The sequence below is a fragment of the Vidua chalybeata genome, chromosome 3 (genome assembly GCF_026979565.1).
Source record: "Vidua chalybeata isolate OUT-0048 chromosome 3, bVidCha1 merged haplotype, whole genome shotgun sequence".
NCBI classification, from domain to species: Eukaryota; Metazoa; Chordata; class Aves; order Passeriformes; family Viduidae; genus Vidua; species Vidua chalybeata.
In genome coordinates, this window is record NC_071532.1 from 1,795,270 (window position 1) to 1,814,643 (window position 19,374).

The 19,374-nt window shown below is 37.8% G+C and overlaps 1 protein-coding gene across 22 annotated transcripts in view; it reads left to right on the plus strand.

The window, feature by feature from the left end:
- NRXN1 (neurexin 1) overlaps positions 1-19,374 on the plus strand; it is a 673,696-nt gene that overhangs the window by 449,737 nt on the left and 204,585 nt on the right. For all 22 annotated transcript variants that reach the window (XM_053937300.1, XM_053937286.1, XM_053937282.1 and 19 more), the window contains one exon: positions 13,430-13,611. In XM_053937300.1, the coding sequence (XP_053793275.1) occupies positions 13,430-13,611 (182 nt within the window). The remainder of the gene's footprint in view (positions 1-13,429; positions 13,612-19,374) is intronic.

Sequence of the window (19,374 nt, forward strand, 5' to 3'; positions counted from 1 at the left end):
TTTATCAAAATGTAATTTGATGCTTCCATTCCTTCTCTTTTAGCCCACAAGGAGTTAGTAGTTTAAGGACATTGATATTGAATGTCAGCTGTAAGGTATTTTTTTCTCCAAGCAGAAGAAGGAGAATAGTTTGGAGACATGTCCCGTGGCTCTGAGAGCTCTCATGATGGCTATAACACTGTGGAAAACCAAACAATTTGTCAGAACTCTTGCAGATTAGGATTAGAAGAAGAAGGGAATGGAGGATTGATTAAAGGGGAAATATGAAGTGATTGAAGCCCTACTCTCATTACAAACACATTGCTCAATTTTTTCTTTTTTTAATTCAAGGTCAATAAGTACAAAACATTGGGTTTGCTAATCAGATGAGAACTTCATTACTTTGTTTCAGAGACCGAGGTACACATCATTTTTAGCTGCAAAAGTCTGTGGTTTTACTTCACAAAGTTAATTGGAAGATTTGATTTCAAAAATAATCATTTAAAAACTTATTTTTTTTAAAGAGAGTGACAAGAAAGGTGCTAAATTGCTCCAGCTTTGAATAAGAGAAAATATATTTAAGAACTGACTACATTATTTTTAAAAGTTGTGCCTAATTTTAGCAAAGATATTTTCAACCCAATAATCTCTAACAGCAGAGTACAAAGTTGAGCACAGCAGACAGGGACCACGAGCTCCTGGAGTTAAAGGTGCATTCGTGTTTCTATTACAGTCTTGTGTATTCTGCAAGATAAGATGGTTATAGTAATTGGTTCCAGACTGAAACATAGCCTGAAAGATTGGGACCTGAGCTCACAAGTTATACTTTATGAATGTGTTCTGGGACTTGCTCAAACTACTGTGGTTTGTTTCTGGATTCCCAAGGTCCCCATTAAGGTTCACAGTTGCATTAAAGGCAATTTTGCATAAACAGCTAGGCACAATGCCCATACAAGCAGTTTGTGGCCTCATACCTGCAGCTGAAGGTGTGGTTTCAACAGGTGCTTGATCCTACCAGATCAGATCAATGAGTGCATTACTGAAACATGGGAATCCCACTTGGGCATGCTGAGCTCCTTCAGCTCACCAGGAGCACAAGGATCAACCTGCCCATCCTGTATCTGTAGGGACAGCTTTGAGGTGCTTGAGGGCTGCTGGATCTTTGCTCCTTGGCTCTCCAGGCTGACTCAGGGGAAGGAATAACCTATTTACAGGATCATTCAGGTTGGAAAAGACCTCTAAGATCGTTGAGTTCAACCTTTGACTGCTCACCACCTTGGCAGCTAGACTTTGGCACAAAGTGCACCGTAGCACAGCCATTCCACACCCTTCCTTTGGCCATCATCCTTGGCATGATTTTCCATGTGCAGCAGTCACGTGAGCCAAAAGACATGCAGCCCTTCCCGTTTGAAACTTGGGGCCAAGGTGCAAGCTAAGGAACAAAGCAAATTGTTCCCTTTGTTTTAGACTCCCCACAGAGCTCTTTGGGTTATGTTTGGGTTGTGCTACTTGATCTGTGCATTTTCTGTGGCTAAGCAGAGCACCCGGCCAGGAATGTCTGTCACATTCACTAAGTGTCCTTCAGAAAAGTAGTCCTGGTTCTTTCCTAACTTGGGGTTTTAGTTTGGAGGTTATTGCCTTTGGGATTACTGCTTTCTTGGACTGAAGAGAAATAGGCTTATGGTGTCATTATTGCTAAAAGCAGGACAGGTTCTCCATGCCTTGTTCTGTCCCCGGCTGTATCTTGAGGACAAAGGCGTTGATTTACCCTCACCATCTGACAGTGTTGTATCAGGAAAGTAATAGCTTTGAGAGCAAAGAACTGAACTTCACATTGATATATTTTCTAAACTATTATTTTCAAAAATGAGCATGAAAACATTTTCTTTTTCTGGTGTGAATAAGATGTTACTGTTGCATTTGCCCTGAGGTATTTATGATTTACTCCACAGAATCAAAACCAAGTTTATAAAGAGTTTGTCACAGAGCCTCAGGTAGTTAGTTATCCACTTGCTGCTGGAAAAAAAAAAAACAAACTTATAGGAAGAGATACAAAGAATTTTTAGAGACAGACATCTATATGTAAGGGACTGTGTTACTAGAAACACTTTTCATACTGTTAGAATTTTGAAAAGTTTTTTATGCTATGTATTAGTTCTTGCAAATTGCTTGCCAATTTAATATCAACAGCACCTAAACAGTAAGTAATTGCTTATGGTAATGAGAGCAAACTAATTTACTGGAATATGTTAATATTCACAATACACTTTAGAACAGCAGGGGGGGGGGTATTCCAAAAATACTACTCTGTTGTTTAATTGCAGTGTTTAGGTTGCATTGTTATTACAAATGCTGGCAATATCATCACAAACACAACCTCTCATTGAATAGCCTCCTTACTGAGACTCCAGCATGTGAGTAGGTAGTGTCCTTTGAGAGCTAAACAGGATATGGACAAAACCTTCTGGATTTAGAGGATTCTTAATTTCTGATTGATGTTCATTACGTGAATAGGCAGAGAGCCTTCTTATGACTTTTAAAATTTAACTGAATAATTTTTAAGTCAAATAGCATTCAGTTCCTATCTGAATATTTGTGTTTCTTCAATGAAATCAATTTTTGTGTGAGATACAGAAACGTACCTAGAAATATGTCTTATGCTACAGAACAGCTGTAAGAAAATGCTGTAGTGCAGGAATCCTCAAAACTTCCAAGTTGGTGTGCTGCAGTTCATTCTGCAGGGCTGGTGTTTAGTGTATTTGAAATGTTGTTTTTCTTTCTTTTCTTGGGAAATGTTTTGTTTTACTTTGGGTTGAGTTTTTTCAGCAAACTCAGAAGAATGCTTATTGAAAAATGGGTTATTCTTGAGCACCTTCCTTCACAGAATTATTTCCCACATGTGTTGGTATCACAATTTTGAAGGATTCTTGACATCTTTGCGTACGTCATTATAAGGTGCTGTGTTAAAGTAAGGCTTCCCAAACTATTGAATACTCATCTTCACTTCAGGGTATTAAACCAATTGTAATCTCCTCCAGCCAGACCCTTGGAAGTGAGTGGCCTACACAATATCACTGCACTAATTAGTCTGGGTTAGTCTTCAAAGGATGATTAATTAACTGCTCATCATTCTTGCATGCACAAGTGAATTAAGTTACTCTGATAGCACTGGGTATGGAGTGTCAGAGCCAGCACTTGAGTTTAGTCCCTGGTGAGATGATTGAACAGTTTGGAGTCCAAAACTGTTTTGTCAAGTTCTCTCCAAACATTGTTGTGGAATGCAGTGGTTAAACCAGGCTCTCTGATTTCCTAACTGTGTAACCCAGTGAAAAGCATTAAGATGCATGTTTTTCACTGCAGCTCTTTATCCTCTGAATCTGGTGGAGAATTGTTGCTTACAAACAACAGCATAAGGACTTTGCAAAGAAGAATGACAGCAATTACCATAATGACAAAGCATGTAGTGTTTCTGTGCCAGGCCTCAGTTGAAAATCTATTATGTAGTAGAACAGAAAGAAGTGGGAAGGAAGCGAATTGGCCCAACCTGGCTGGCCCCTGGTAGCTCTTATTATAATGGTCTAATAACCTTAAAGATTCAAGTACAAATGCAGCTGTGTCTGTGTACCCCCATTAAACACTGTTTGTTTCATGCACAGATTTGATAATGTAAGTAAACACTGATGTTCCAAAGTCAACCCTCGGGATAATGACTGCAAAAACTCTCCAAATAAAGTATCATTTGTGGCAGCTTGCTGATTATTATTTTCAAGCTCTTTTGAGACAACCAAGCAGACACTTTTATATCATGTTCCTCTTTTACCTGATACTTTTTGGAGGTTTGAGTGCATATAATGCTGGAGAAGATTATCTTTGGCTTTAAAACTTGGTTTGTATATAAACTAAAATATCCTGAAGTTTTGTTCATGCTTGGAATTGGGGAGAGGGTACAATGCCACAAGACTGCAGACAATATACAACTTGCTCATCAGTCCTTCCCCGTGCCAGGTCTCCTTCTGAGATGCCTCTGAACAGCTGCTTCAGGGGTGGATTCATGTGCTTCAGGGAGGATTGGTGTTTTTCCAAAGATTGCATCTCTTGCATTTCATTTGATTTCATTTCTGTAACAAGAAGAATAGTTGCTATTTTTGCCTTTCAGAATGTAACAGCTCTAAGAAACTGTGCTCTTTCTATTTTTCTTCAGCTATAGTCCATGTCTGTCTACTGGAAAACATTCAGAAATGCTGCTACAAGAATATTTTTGTCTGCTAAATATTAGTAGTTGAGTAATCAGTAGGAGAACGTGTATGCTGCAGAACGTCTTACTACTCTTCACTACCTTGGCAAACAAGCAAAATTAAACTTCATTGCACATTGCCCATAATACAATTACCTGTTCTCAGCAGAGACTCCCTCTCAGCAAACCCTGTAATTTTTGTTGTTGCCAGTTCCATCTTTCTGCTGGGAGCAGCATCAACATCTTATCTTAGTCCGGCATCTGACATCCTTGGGCGTGGATCATTTTTCAGTGACTTTAGCAGGCTTGCAGTTAGCAGTGCTTTCATTTTCAGCATGCTATACCTTTCTTCCAAGAGAAGTTTTGGCTACTTTTGAAAGCTCTCTAAGGATTTTTCAAGATTAAATTATGTGATGCACAATTTAGTGAGGAACATAATATAAACGTCACTTAAAAATAACTAGGTTAATGCAAGACTGGATAGCTGGAATATTGTATTAGTAAGAAAGCCAATAAGAAATAAAGACTTTAGCCTAGAAGCATGCTAGGCACTTGCAGCCAAGCTCCTGTCCATTCTAAGACTATTAAATGACTTAAGGCCAGCTATTTCAAATGTTTTGATCCCCATTTAAAGAACAGGGGGGTTATTTTTAAAGGTTGACAGAAATGCAACAGCACTTCTGAGAATCAGGATACTGCTGTAGGTGCTTGAATAAAAACATAAGTTCAGGCACTAACATTTTGCATGAAATAATGACTTACAAATAATTATCATTTCTCTGACAAGAACACTTCCTTTTGATGGACCTTTACAAGGAAAATTTAATTTTGTTTTTTCATTTACGAGTTTTTGGCCTATGTGCACATCTGTGCAGAGCTACTTTTGTGAGAGACACTCAGGTCCTAGTTTCTGTCTTCAACTTACTGGCTTCCCAGCTGAGTCAGCAAGCTTGGAAATTCTAACAGCTCACGTTACTTGGCTGAGGGAATTTTTAACTTTTGCCAGGTTGAATCTGTTGAATTTGTAAAGTCCCTGGACTAGAACCACTGAATGATTTCACATAGGGCACCAACAGATGGTGACAACATTTGGTGTCTATCAACCTGCATAGTATTTGAGCTAATGTCCTAGTTCCTGCATCCTGTTACAAATCCCTTCAACTTACCAACCCTTTCTCTGTGTTCACCTTGGATTTGGACCAACTAATAAGCCATAAGAAGCAAATCAGTGCATGTGCAGGTAGTTTATTTTAATGGAACTGGTTGCAGCTGTGGTTAAATCGAAGTTTAGGCCTTGACAATTCCCGATGTGAGGAGTGTGGAGACTGGAATAGTCCTATTGTCTTTGAGAGTACTCGGCTTTACTGACTTCAGTCTGACATCCTTGAATGTGCTGAGGAGCACATTTAGTGCAGGTAGCCCCGTGTGTGGCTGCAGAGTGAGCTGCAGGCTGGGCTAGGAGGGCCAGGAACCCAACCCTGAGCCCAGGTGGGCTCAGGGACCTGTGGCCTCGCCAGCAGGAGCCAACCACACAGCCTTGGTGCTCTTGGACTGTGTTATAAAAGCTCAGGATCCCTCCTTGAAGGCAGCAGACTGAGCTATTATTTTATTTCATTATTCTATTGTTCAGCACCATGACTAGACTGTTTTTAAGGCTCTGGGGGTCTGGGACTCTGCTATGGGAAGCCCAGGGTGAAGGGAAGGAGGCTTGGTGTGCTTGTGTGAGTGTGGGGGTGTAGCTGGGAAGGTCCCAGCTCAGGGGCTGTGAGGGTGACTCCTGGATGGTCAGACAGGGAAGTTTCCTTAACAGTGCCTTTACATTTTATCTGTTTAGAAATACTTTTCAATCCATTGCCTTCTCATATGTGTTTCTCAACCACACAATTTCCACTTCTGTAGACAGCATTCAAGAAATTTATCTTTAACTATATGTTGACAAGGTTGTAGGAGGAATAAAACCTTCCCTTATTTATAGATGCTTGGCTTTTAATTTCCATCTGACTTTTTGGCAAGCTTTAAGAATCAGACATGTTGTGTCCTTGTTAATGTTAATAGAGTTTTAATGGATTAAAATGTTTTATGTTGAGTGCAATATGACATTTAAAGCAGGCTTTAATTTCCAAAATATCTAATTTTCCACCCATCTACATTGCATAAAGGTCCAAGGCCCTTACATTTCATACAGAAATGTTTCAAATTGATTTTAAACAGCAGCCATACTGGAAAAGTAATAGGTAATAGGCAGCCCATAAAATTTTTAAACTGAGAGAATCTGGAGAACAATAATTTTCTTTTATCACTCTGTGTCAGGTTTTGTTAGACTGTATCCTTTCATAAAATAAATAGTGATTTTTTTTTTTTTTTTTTGTGTAAGTGAACATATTTATGAGTTCAACAAACCACAGAACTTTTTGCCTGTGGATGTTTCGAAGCCAATAAGAATAATTTTACAGAATCAGTGCCATAATACTAACAAGTCCATTGACATTCACTTAATCAAGTCATGTTTTGGTAATAAGTCAGATGAACAGATACTCCTTATTTCTATTCTCTTAGGAGTCCTTTCAGCTACCTCTTGCTTAGCTAAGGTCCTTCTCAAAATTATATTCATTTTAAACACAATTGGAGGCTCTTAGTTCAATGTCCCTACTCAAACTGAGTAGCACTTTACTCCAGTTAAGTGGGTCTAATCTAAATCAATGGGGTCATTTCAGGTGTAAGATGCTACTTGATTTAAAATATTAAAATCGCTCTAGTTGGAAAATTCCTTCAATTCTTTGAAACTTTTCTTATAACTGTGTCATTTATGGTGCTAAGGATGGTGCTGATTTGGAATACTGATGTTAAACTGTGTCAGGGTTGTTCTTTATAGACATACATGTTTGTTGAGCCATTGTTACTCAAAAATTTTAGTTGTTTGTCACTTACTGACCCTTTTTATCAATAGAGCTTGATATCAGCTGGGGAATTTAAATAACAAAAACTTTTAGAACAGGAATGCAGTATTTTTTTCACCCACTTTATTATGCATAGAAGGTAAAACATAAACAACTGTCCAAATACCAATGCCATAGACTGGAAGAAAGGAGAAGGAGAAAAAGGAATGGTTTTCTTAGGGTTTTTTTCCTATGGTCTGAGGAAAAAGCTTTGCTTGTGTGTTAGAACCCTGAATCTTCAACAAATGCCACTGGAAAGGGCAGGATGCTCAGCGTGACTTGGGATTGTGTTGGTTCTATTATCACTTAGACCTTTACCTGGAGACAGCTCTTAGGCATAGCTGAATGTAATAAACCACACACAGCACTGGTTTATAGGTCTCTCTTAAAAAATTGGATGCAGGGTGATGGAAAGCTCTGTAGGCTCTGATAAAGCAAATCAGGGTCACCTTAGTGCTTTGGGAAGAGGAGTTCTATAATGCAATGTAAAATTGTGCTTGAATTAGTAGTACTAGATACTGCTTTGTTGGTTCATTTAAATTAATTGCTCCAGCTGATTGAGTTGGTTGAGGTGTTGCAATGCTGTGGCTTCAGCATCTCTCATAGAAACACTGAACTTTAGAGCTCAGCTGTAGCACAGTGATATGTGGGGTCCACAAAAGGCTGACAGGACTCTGATAGACATTTTCTGTCTGCTCTATTTTCCTCAGCATCTTTACCTGAAGAGAGAAGATGATATTATTAATGACAATATTAACAACAAAACCCAGCAATGATCTTTGTCAGTGCTGCTTTGGTCAGTGAGTTTTGTTACAGTTACTCTGGAAGAAGGGAAAAGCAATGATTGAAATAATGGAATTACTAAGGAATTATGCTGTGCAGTTTGTGACCCTACAGGTGACAAATGTTAAGGCTGTTTTTAACAGTCCTGGTTCAGGCATGCAGTCAGATGGGTACAAGGACCTAACTAGAAATTGTTTGGAATAGCAACAAATTTCCAGGAGCACTTTGAACTTTTGTCAAGGTTTTCCAAGCTTGTTCAAAGGAGCACCATCAATATTCTCCTTGTCCCTGTTATCCACAAATCTAAGAGAATCTGGCCAGAAAATAAGGCATCCATTCCTACTCTTGTGGCTCAAGCTCTTTGGAGAGCTACAGGCAATAATCCCTTTGAACATTTTTTCTTTCCCCGTGCAATACACCTCTTCTGCTATTAAATAGCAGATAAAATAAGCAAATAGCAAAATAAAATAAGCGTTGCTCTTGCAGGAGGGCAGTTACAATCCATATTCAGGCTCCTGCCCAGATTTGTGGGAGAGAGTGTATCAGAATGGCTTCAGGAAGCATTCAGTTCAATCTGGTCTTTAGTTTGAAATATTTCCTCCAGCAGCTCTTTCCATCTCCTTCCCATGGTTAACCCTAATGGCCATCCCCTCCTCACCTCAACCCTGTGGCAGATATTCTCTCTTCTGTGTACATAATTAATAACATATCAAAGCCTAGGGAGATGTAATCCAGAAGGGTTGTATTTTAATCCACCAAGTGGACAATTTTGAAACCCCCTCCTCTCCCTCTCTCTCCCTGGCATTTCATGTTTCTGGCTTGAAGCATTCCTTCCTTTACTTACCTTAGAAAATCTCTACAAATATATGTACAGAAATTTTGTGTATTTTTCTGAACTTCAGCTTGCGCAGACTGAAAATACACAGATGAATATGTAAAAATGAGTATTAATGGAGATTTATATGCTCCTCTGAACACAGTAAATATAATTAATGCTTTCATATAAGATGTTTGATCATGTTTATATATGTATATGCTTTCATATTTTAAATTCTTCATTCTTGGTAATTAATAGTAGCCTACACAAATAGTCTCACTGGATTCAGCAGGTTTATCAATGCAAGTAATTACTCCCCAATGGGAATAAGGGGGTTCACAATGTAGCCCAGAATGAAGTACTGATAAGATACAGAAAGAAGAAAATTACAGTATTGGGTAATTTCTTGTTACTAGCAGTCCTTACCCTTCATATTTTTAATGATAGTTAAAAATTACTTTTCTATTAATGAAAGTGCAGTTAATAGTTTTCATAACTGAACTTTACAGGCTTCAGTCTTCAGTTTTTTAGTCACAGAGTGTCATGGAATCGTAGTTTATGAGAGTCCAGAGCTCAATCAAACCATTGCATTCACTTCATCAGCACTTGAAACCTGACGTGAATGTTGAAAATAAACATTATGCTACTTACATTATATGGGATAAATGGAATTGTGTACATTACCCTTCAGTGCAATATACCTTAAAGTCAAAATTGGAATGAACGTGAGGAAGGCAGAAAGCTGTTGATTTGAGCAAACTATTAAGCTACATCAAATGTGACTTCAGAGCAATAAATATTGAAAAGCTTTGCAGTCATAAACAATAATAAATACAGTGAATGGGTTCTAAACAAAATATTTATCTGCTTAATACTGTAGAGGTAAGCAGATGTCCTTGAGTTGCCGCCAGACTGTGCTGAAATGAACGCACTATTTCATAAAGATGAATTTTGCAAACAAGTAGGGCTTCAGAGACCCAGGCCATTAAAAAACATTACTGTATCTTGACCACTGGCATTTTTGTTACAATGGGAACCGTGCTTTCACGGGTAAGAATTTCAAAGAGCTGTGTGGACATTTTTTCCTGAGCATTGTGCAGATGCATGGAAGCATAAAGAATTATGCAGTAAATTCTGTGGCTGAGAGAGATAACTGGCATGTTGCAAAGTTGCCTGCTTACAAGTGCTGTGCTGATGGCATTGCTACTCTTGCCATTACAATTCCGCTGCTTTCAATTCCCTGGAGATGATAAGCCCCCAACAACACAGTGCCACAAGCTAAGGGAGATGGCTGGGCTTTCGTGACAATGCTCTGAAAGAGCAGCAGAGACATTATGAGGTTTGTCAGAGAGCATAAAAGCCTTCATGAAGCAAGTGAATTAGGCTTCCTCTGTTGTTTCTTACCATACCCAAAACTGATAGGAAGGAAGATTGCTTCCAACAACTGCTCGGTTTCTAGCTTTTAATAGTTAATGGGAGGTCGGGCTATAAGCTGAGATCAATCCCAGAGTAATAAATTTTACATTATTATATTTGTCTTTCTTGAAATATAAACACCAGAGGATCTATTCTCAAATGGCTTCCGACCCATTTTTTCCATAATTAATACAGGAAATTTGAAGAACGTGACTCCCCGTGCAGCTCAGACAGAGGCAGATCTGTATTCATCAGCGTGGATTAATTAGTCTTTCACCAGACACACAGTTACTTCGAAGAGCTACAAAATGGGCAGTTATAAAGGAGGGAAAGCTGTCTCATAAAAACCCATAAGCCACATGTTCTTGTGAATAAGAATTACTTTTTTTTTTTTTTTTTTAACTTTGGTGTTTATTCTATGTAGTTTAAGATTTACAGCTAGATTTATCCAGCTCCATCGACACTGACCTTGCCTTCAGTGCAGCAGCAGTATGGAATGAATTGCTCTTCCCTGGTTGATTTGAAGGGCAGTACTTAACAAAAAAAAAAAAAAAAAAACGCAGCAAAGATTCACTCTGAATAAGAACAGCAGAGCCTCTCATTGTTCAGATCTGAAGACTTACTTCTGGGTCATTGTATTCAGTGTGGCTCCACCATGCTTGAGAGGCTTTTTCTTTGTCTTTTAATTGGGTAAACACATCTGTTACAACCAAGAAAAGGAGAATTATGCGCTGCCACTTAAATCTTAGGGACTATTCTAACAGCTCCATCTGTGGTATTGAGGTGTAAGGAGTTGTTTTTTCTTAGCCTTCTCATTTTTGTTACTTATAAGAACCTCATTCATGACCTGACACAATGTTTTATGAAGTCAACAGAAAGGCTGTCACTGTTTTTAATGAGCTTTGGATCAAGCCCTCTGTTTTTCATCAACAAATCCTTTCACTCCAGACACCACAGTGACATAAACTCCACGAGGGTCCCAACTCATCAGTCGGAGATTTGAAGACAACAGTAGCAGCAAAGAGGAGAACTTGGGGGCCATCAGCAGTGACATTGCCTGTCTAACGTGTCTTTGTTTCGGGATGAATTGTAACTGGAGATTAATGACACACAGCAGCTTCTTGCACATTTCAGACCACTGCCTAGGAGGAAAGCAAGGGTGGGAGAGCAGGAGGAGGAGGGTTTTGTCACGCACATTCCTAAGCCAGACACCTTTTGCCCATGTCCATTACCAATCCCTGGCAGAGCCCCAGTCTTCACTACGCTCGCAAAACTCTTTTTATAAGAAAGATAAAACCTGATTTTGCTCAAAGTGTAAGTGAAATCTTAAATAACAGACCTGCTTTTGTCTTTGCTGAGGAAGTTGACAAGCTCTCCTGAAACACATGCTGATTGGTATTTTGGCATCAAGAGAAAAGCCAGCAGATCCACTTGAAGCACAGTGAAACTATCCCACAAGGGTATTAATATAAAATGAGATTTACAGTGACTTTAGTGGTATGCACTGTGCATAAATTATTACAGATTGAAGGCATTGCCAAAAAAACCTTATTAATAGGCATGTAATTCCATAAAACAAAAGTGAGATTAGAAATAAATATAAGATCTTTTAAAAAAGACCAAGTGTCCTTTTTGCTTATGACTGACACAAAGCAGTCTTGTTTAGCAGTAGAGTAAGATTTTGAGACAGCTGGGAACTGAACAAGTGATGTAAGTGTACAGGCCTTCAGTCTTTCTTGGCTTTGGCTTTAAAAGTCCACATGTTCAAGGGATTTTAGATTCCTTTATATGCTTACAGCTTTTTTGGTCAGCCTTGAAAGAGAGTAAGAGTTAAAATTGTTATGTGCTGTCTCCTTACATGGACAGGGGACGTATGGAGTGAGAGCATTGGCTGGAGTAAACTGGATTACTTTTCATAGAATCATGGAATGGTTTGAGTTGGAAGGGACATTAAAGATTATCTAGTTCCAACCCCATGCCATGGACAGGGATGTCACCCACTAGATCAGGTTGCTCAAGGTCCCAGCCAACCTGGCCTTCCAGGGGTGGGGTCTCCACAACTTCTCCTGACAACCTGTTCCAGTGCCTCAGTACCCTCTGAGTAAAGAATTTTTTCTTGGTATCTAATCTAAATCTTTTCTCTTTTAGTTTAAAAGCATTCCCACTTGTCCTATCATTAGCTATTTAATAAAATAGATAAAATGTAATATAAACTGATAAAATGCAATAAAATTGAGAGTAGCCACACTTTGGGACAGTTTAGGACAGAGAGTAAAACTGGACTTCTGTATTTACAATGAATTAACCTTTCTCCTAAGCTTTGACCTAGCCTCATGGAAAAGGAGTAGATAGCTTGTAGTGACTTTTCCTGTGGAAGATCAAGTGCATGAACAATTTGCCTGCTCTGTGCTGTTGCTGTTGTTAAGATACGAGTTTTAAATGGAAAACGTCCGGATATGCTGCTATTTTAGCTCTGAGGAAATATGTTGATGATGAAGTTAAGCACCTGAGTGCTAAGTGGTTTTGGATCACAACAGATTGTTTCAAACAGATTATAGATTTTGTAAGTGCACCCTGGATATAATGTGTACAGATTTCCACTTTTAAAAGATGTACATTGAGCATTATGCAAATAAGCCATTGCTTACTCAGATGGTAGAATAATCTCTTTGTCCTGACATGACAAGTAAAGTGTTTCCACTTGTTATCCCCATCTGTCACAAGATGATAAACCTCAGATCTGTAAAAATCTCACGTGAATGTATTTGTTGACATCTTGCTTTACTGGCCACCATCATGTATTGTTTTCATTGTGTAACTAAGTAGTTGCATTTTTTTTTTTTTTTTGTCAGCCACTGGAATTACTTGATTTCTCCACATAGGTCCAGTTGGGGAAAGCATTTGGTTTAGCTCATCCCTGTTCTACACATCACAGAAATATGTTCATCAAGCATAAGCTTAAGAACCCTTCCAAACAGTTATGCATTTCTGAATCAGAGCTATGGTATTTCAAGTTGTTTCATTTGCAATTAAGTTATATTCAGTGCTGATTGCACAATATAAAACCCGCTAATATTTCACTTGCTGTGTAATTTTTAGAGGAAAAAAACCTCTTCACATTGAAATGCAGCCTATGAATCCATTTACTGACTGAGAACCTGATTTATGTAGGGCATATGATTTCCACGTGCATTTGCACCAGCGCAAGTGGGCTGATTATATTTATTTCTTTTTTTTGTTTGTTTGTTTGTTTGTTTTTAACAGCGGGGACAACGTATATCTTTAGCAAAGGTGGTGGACAAATCACTTACACGTGGCCTCCCAACGACCGGCCGAGCACTCGAGCAGACAGACTGGCAATAGGGTTTAGCACTGTGCAAAAAGAGGCTGTGCTGGTGCGAGTGGACAGTTCTACTGGCCTTGGAGATTATTTAGAGCTGCATATTGTAAGTATCAGCGCCAAAGGCATGAGATTTCTTCTTGTCTTGGTTGTTCTTGCGTTTGTGGGGGTTCACATTTATTTTGTCGGTGTGTGATTACAGCAGTCAATGAACATTTTGGGGTCAACAGTGAGCTAAATGATACTGGGTTATTGCATATTATGTTGTACAGGGTCTCAGACATATTCAAAATGCCTTTTTTGCTACAGTGCTGCTTTTCAATTAAAAATCATACTGAGATGCTACCTGTACAGATAGAACAGTTTGTTGCAGTGTAATTACATGGAACAGAATTTAGCAGTGTCAGAGGAAGGTATGTTTATCCTGGGGGATTTAATCTGGAATCTAATAGTGGAATTGCAGTGTATCACAGCTGACTGCTTATTGTTAATATTAGAATTTGGTCCTCTGATTTCACCATTCTTTTGTGATGGTAAATCTTAAGCAGAAAGAAAGACTGTCAGGCTAGGAAGTCTTAGAAAGTCTTTCAGCTGCCTTAAAGCAAGGAACTAGCAATCAAAATTGAAAGCATATGGAGTTTTATGGCGTCATAAATAAATGATCAATTGAGAAAAACATAACTAGAGAAGTATAAAATTTTGTTGTTTAGATGAGTCTGAACTTTGTTAATGTGTTAGTTTGATTTTTATTTGAGAATGTCTCTACTTTCAGGAACAGTTGAGTTCCTTTTGAATGAAATTACTTATTGATCTATAACCAATTACACTTTTACCCTCAGAAAACATTCAGCAGTGATCATTTTCAAAATTAGATGGGATTATGGTATTCAATCTTCCCAGACTCCTTTTCCTGCAAAGGCACTCTTACATTGTGGACGAAGGTGATTTTTTATTTATTTACTGGCTTGGGTAAAGAAACAAAGAAAGAAAACCTTAAATAAGAATCAGAGGTTGTCTATACCCTTATCTTACATTGAATCACACTTACATTGAAGTAGCTGGCTGGTATTGTGCAATCTTAGTTTGAAAATGTGAACAAAGCAACTTCTCCCAGGTGCCAGAAAAACTGAGAGCCTACACATTTCAAGGCAAGTATTGTGTTGCTAGATGGAATTTAAATATTTGCTTTGCAAACACCAGGTGCCTTGTTATAATTTACCTCTTTATTTGTGATCTCAGAGCAAGCCCACCCTCTGTGGTCAACAGAGATACTTTGTTCTTACAGGTTTTTTTCTTGTTCATTAGCATACAAAGGAATGTTTTCCTTGTAATTTTACTATAACTGAAGTCTATCAAATCTGTAATATTTGTTTGTTCTTCCATCTAGCGATGATATTTCTATTTTAAAGCAAACATTATGTTCATTAATGATGAGTTTGAAATGAAAAAATATTGCCTGCTCATAAATGTTTGTAGTTTTCAATTTTTTTTTCCTCAAATAACTTTCTTATACCCATGCTGTAGCAAAAGATAGTAAAAAAAAAAAAAAGAATAATTGAGAATTTTCTATGGTCAGAAACACTACCAGCTTAATAGGGATGGGGAAAATGGTAAATTATACTTTAGTGGTTCTTTTGAAATTTCTGTGAAGCAGCAAAGCCTTTTATCATCCTGCTCTGCGAGGTGATATTGGCCTCCCCCTGCTGCCTTTGCAAGGGACTTTGGGAACCTCCCTGAAGCCTGTTCTGCTTCAGAGCAAAATGGTAACTGTGTGAAATTTCTCTGGAATGAGATTTGACCTCTGAGAGCAGCTTCAGAGTAGTCTGTCCCTAGAGTGGAGACACTGAGGGATTGACCTGAAATCCTAAGACATTTGGCAAGGGCTTTTATAACAGTTGTCGGTGATAGATAAAGCTTGGAAAACTATTGGGATATAATTTCCCAGAATCTAATTCAAATAAGGATAGGATTCAAAGGGAAGTTGAAAGGCAGTATTTTCAAAAGCAGTTTTGACACCAAAGACCATATATCTCATTAAAGTCAGCTGAGCTGCAGGTACTTCTGAGAATTTTACCTGAGATCCATTTTAGCTCAGAAAGATACTGCGAGATCTCACAGTTCTAAAAATGAAGAGAACATAGGAACAGGGAGGTCTAAGTATGTGTTATACTTGTAATTGGATCTAAATGTTTCCATATTGGCATCTACTGTGTTAAAGCAGTTGCAATAAAAGCAGCTGGAGGGGTTTGTCATTCAAAACTTCCTTCTTTCACTGTTGAGATGCCACTAGGAGTGTCTAATCTACTAAACAACCAGAATCATGCTATGGATAGTGCAAGGAGATAATGCTGGAAGCAGGGAAGTGTTTAATTCTGCATGGTTTTTTTTTTTTGCATGTACCCACTCACCTGTGAATATGCATGAGCAAAAAGTGCCTGTGTACCTGGAGATGCACGGTGCATGGATAACTCACCTCTGTGTAGTGGCAAAAAAAAAGTTGCACTGGTACTATTGCTTTGAAAAAATGTTGATTATAGACCTCACTAGCATGTTGGGGAGGGTGCTTGAGAGCTTTGAGGTAGTTTGCTTTTAACCTTCTTCGTTCTAGAAATGGAAGAGGAAATTACAAGTTAGATTATGGTACTTCAGTGTGTGCTTGCCCTCTTTATTATTCTGTTTACTTAAAGACAATGTAAACCTAATAATGAAATCAAGCTTGTAGCAAATTCTGATTTTAAAAATTGCTGCTTGATCATCTGAATCACACTTTTGGTGTTAGGTGAGGAACATATTTATTTAAAGTAATCATTTAACCTCTCCAAATAAACATTGTTATCAGAAACATTTTTCAAAATGTGTAGTCTGCATTGCTACCAGACACTTAACAGTTCCAGTGCAAATATTTTCAATTCCAAGAGAGATTATTATAAGACTCCACCTATACTGTAGCAGCATAAATATAAAGGACTGTTTGTGTGTATGATACATATGAAACACAGTAAATCAGGAAAGGGATTTTAAAATGTTTTAGTCATCCAGAGCTGCAGCAATCAGCTTGCATTTCAGTCATTTGACTTCTCATATGGAAGTGGTCTCCTGTGCTGTCTCTGCTGGGAGATCTAGTTCAAGAGGAAATAGATATCCTACCTAAAAGTCTGCTGCATCTCTTGTTGATGGATAAATGAAGGACAAGTAGCTCTGACAATTACTGCAATCTTCCTTTTTTTCTTCTTTTCATGACATGGTCTGCATCCATCTCCATGTCACGTGGAAAAAGGCAACAGCCTTTTATGCAGTGTTCAATTAATCACCATGTGCACTCCTGCCCTTAACTTTTTGTCTGAGTTTTAGTGCCCTTAGGTAATTCTGTCAGTGGTTCCTGTTCCTACCTCCACTTTTCTTCTCTTCCTACCCTGTTACCCCACATCATTAGATAGCAAAGTGTACAAATATATGAATGTCATTGTTTTCCACAGGCACTCTGCTGTTGTTACCTTGAATTTTTAGCTTTCCTATGGTGAGGAACAAAGTGAAGTTAGACAAAGATATCATTTCAAAGGGCTAAGATGTCCTGTTAAATTGCTCTTTCTGTCAATGTTGGTAGCATAGGAAACTGTAATTCTCCTGTGTTGCACAAGGGATATTTGCTCTGTTTGAGAAGAAGGATATATTTCCATCAGCAGGCTTCAGCCATTATAAAAAAATGTAAATTATACCATGTTTTCATCTTTCATTGTTAAAATGAAAGACTTTATAACAAAATGTAACATTTTTTTATGCCTGATGGAAAGAATCAGCAGTTTCTGTGTCTTCTTTGTCTCTGTCATTTGTTTGAAAATCAAAGTATTTGCGGAGCACAAAGCAGCTGTTTTTATGGTGATAGCTGTTTTTGAAGTTAAGAACAAGAAGTTTGTATGGAGCATAAGGCCAGCAGAGCATTTAAAAGTATAAAGCTTTGGCATTGCAGAGAAGACATCCAGCCTAGGGCACATGAAGCTGAACTGATCACTTCTCCTAACTCAAGCAGGGTGAGAATGTATTAATTAATCTCATTTACAGGTATGGACCTGCTGATTTATGTGAACTGATGATGATCATTCTCATAGGAAACATTCAGAGGCCTAAAATAAGGAATGAGGCAGATTTGGCAATGTTTTGAATGTTGTCCTAACCCTCTCTGGGAGGAAAGTGTGATTCCAGTGAGAGACAGTCTATACTTAGGATATAGAAAACATATCAAAATAAAAAGAAATAAAGCTCAGGGTAGATGGTAGTAGATATTTTTTGTTTCATTCTATTTCATGTCACTAAGAAACAATATTTTAGGGGAAACGCTAACCAATAAGATTAATGCTGTGATGATAAAGCATGGAAAACTGCTTCAAAAGATTTGCTAACACGTGACCTGAAAAAGTAGAGTATGGTTAAAACAGATGGCATCACTATGTGCAAGGCTCAACGCAATTAACCTGAAATACTGTCAAGATGTAGCATTACTGGCATGATGGATTAATCAATATTGTCCTTAGACTTTCAAGGTGTGTTTGTGAGGCCTTCAGAGTTACAATTAATGACTGAGGTGAACAGTCATGGGAGTGGAAAGATTTTGTGTCTTACAGAAAATGGAGTTTTGGATTGTGAGTAATCTCAGTTCATGCTCTTCGTCCCAAATATTAACATGCTACGTATATTAAAATATATATTGTAGAAATGGCGTTTTTAATTCTACTTTTTTTCTTAAACTTTCAGCAAACTTAAAATGAGTATTTTTCCTACTCCCCTCCCTCTGTCTCTTGCTTATACATATGCAGTACTCTGCTACACCAGGCTTTTAATAGCTGACTCTGTTAGACTTCATTGTACATATCCATAAAATATGGATAATTTTAACTTTTGCAAGTATAATGACCTTCCCTCAAGTGAACAGAAGGAGAAAAACTCAAGTGAGGATCAGAATTCTGTGTTTGAGTGTACCAGGGAAAGAACTGCAATATTTTATGATAAATGCATTGGTTATTCTCTTTTGAATACTTCCCGTGTCTTGGGCTTAATGTCTAATGGAAAGTCAATTGATTTTTATTGACTTGGTTCTATTTGGATCAATTCCTAGAGAGCTGGATGTACTTTCAGTGAGATTGATGATAAAAATATCTTTGATTTTAGTGGTTTTTATTGGAGCTAATTAATTTTCCCAGGAAGAGTTTAATAATATCTAAAAAATAATATTTCTAGAATATGATTTCTTCTAATAATCATCATGCCAATCTAGAATTCCTTATTATTATATGCCTACCTATAGAAAGCATAGATTTGGGAAGGCCAATGTTGGCTTGTATATTCATTCATGAAATAGTAATGAGTTTAAAATTAAATTATTCACGTGCAGGAAGGTATTTTGAAAAAAAGGCATACCTAGTTTTCAGAAATCTGATATTTTAGAAGCGCTGAACATGCACAACAGTGGCTAAAGTCAATGGAAGCTGAATGTAGTCAGCACCTCTGAAAACCAGGTCATCATCATATCAGCTAAGTGGGTATCAGGGAGCCCTGGAAAGACTTCAGACCATTATTTTTTTCACAGTTGTGGTTTTTAATATTCTGCTACGTTGAAGTACAAGAATATTTCATAAAGCTGATGTTATCTAATTCTGAATTCTGTTATTATTTGATATTTCTTTATTATGCTTATAGATGCAATATTTATTTGTGGTTTTTTTTTTCCTTCATTTATATATGTGAATGTAAAATGCTATAGGAATTTTAACTATTATGGACAGTGATTGTTTTCTTTGGAGAACAAAAATCTCAGCAACCAGACTGTATGTTAACCTTTAAACTGAAAAAAAAAATTACTATGGAAGAAGGATTT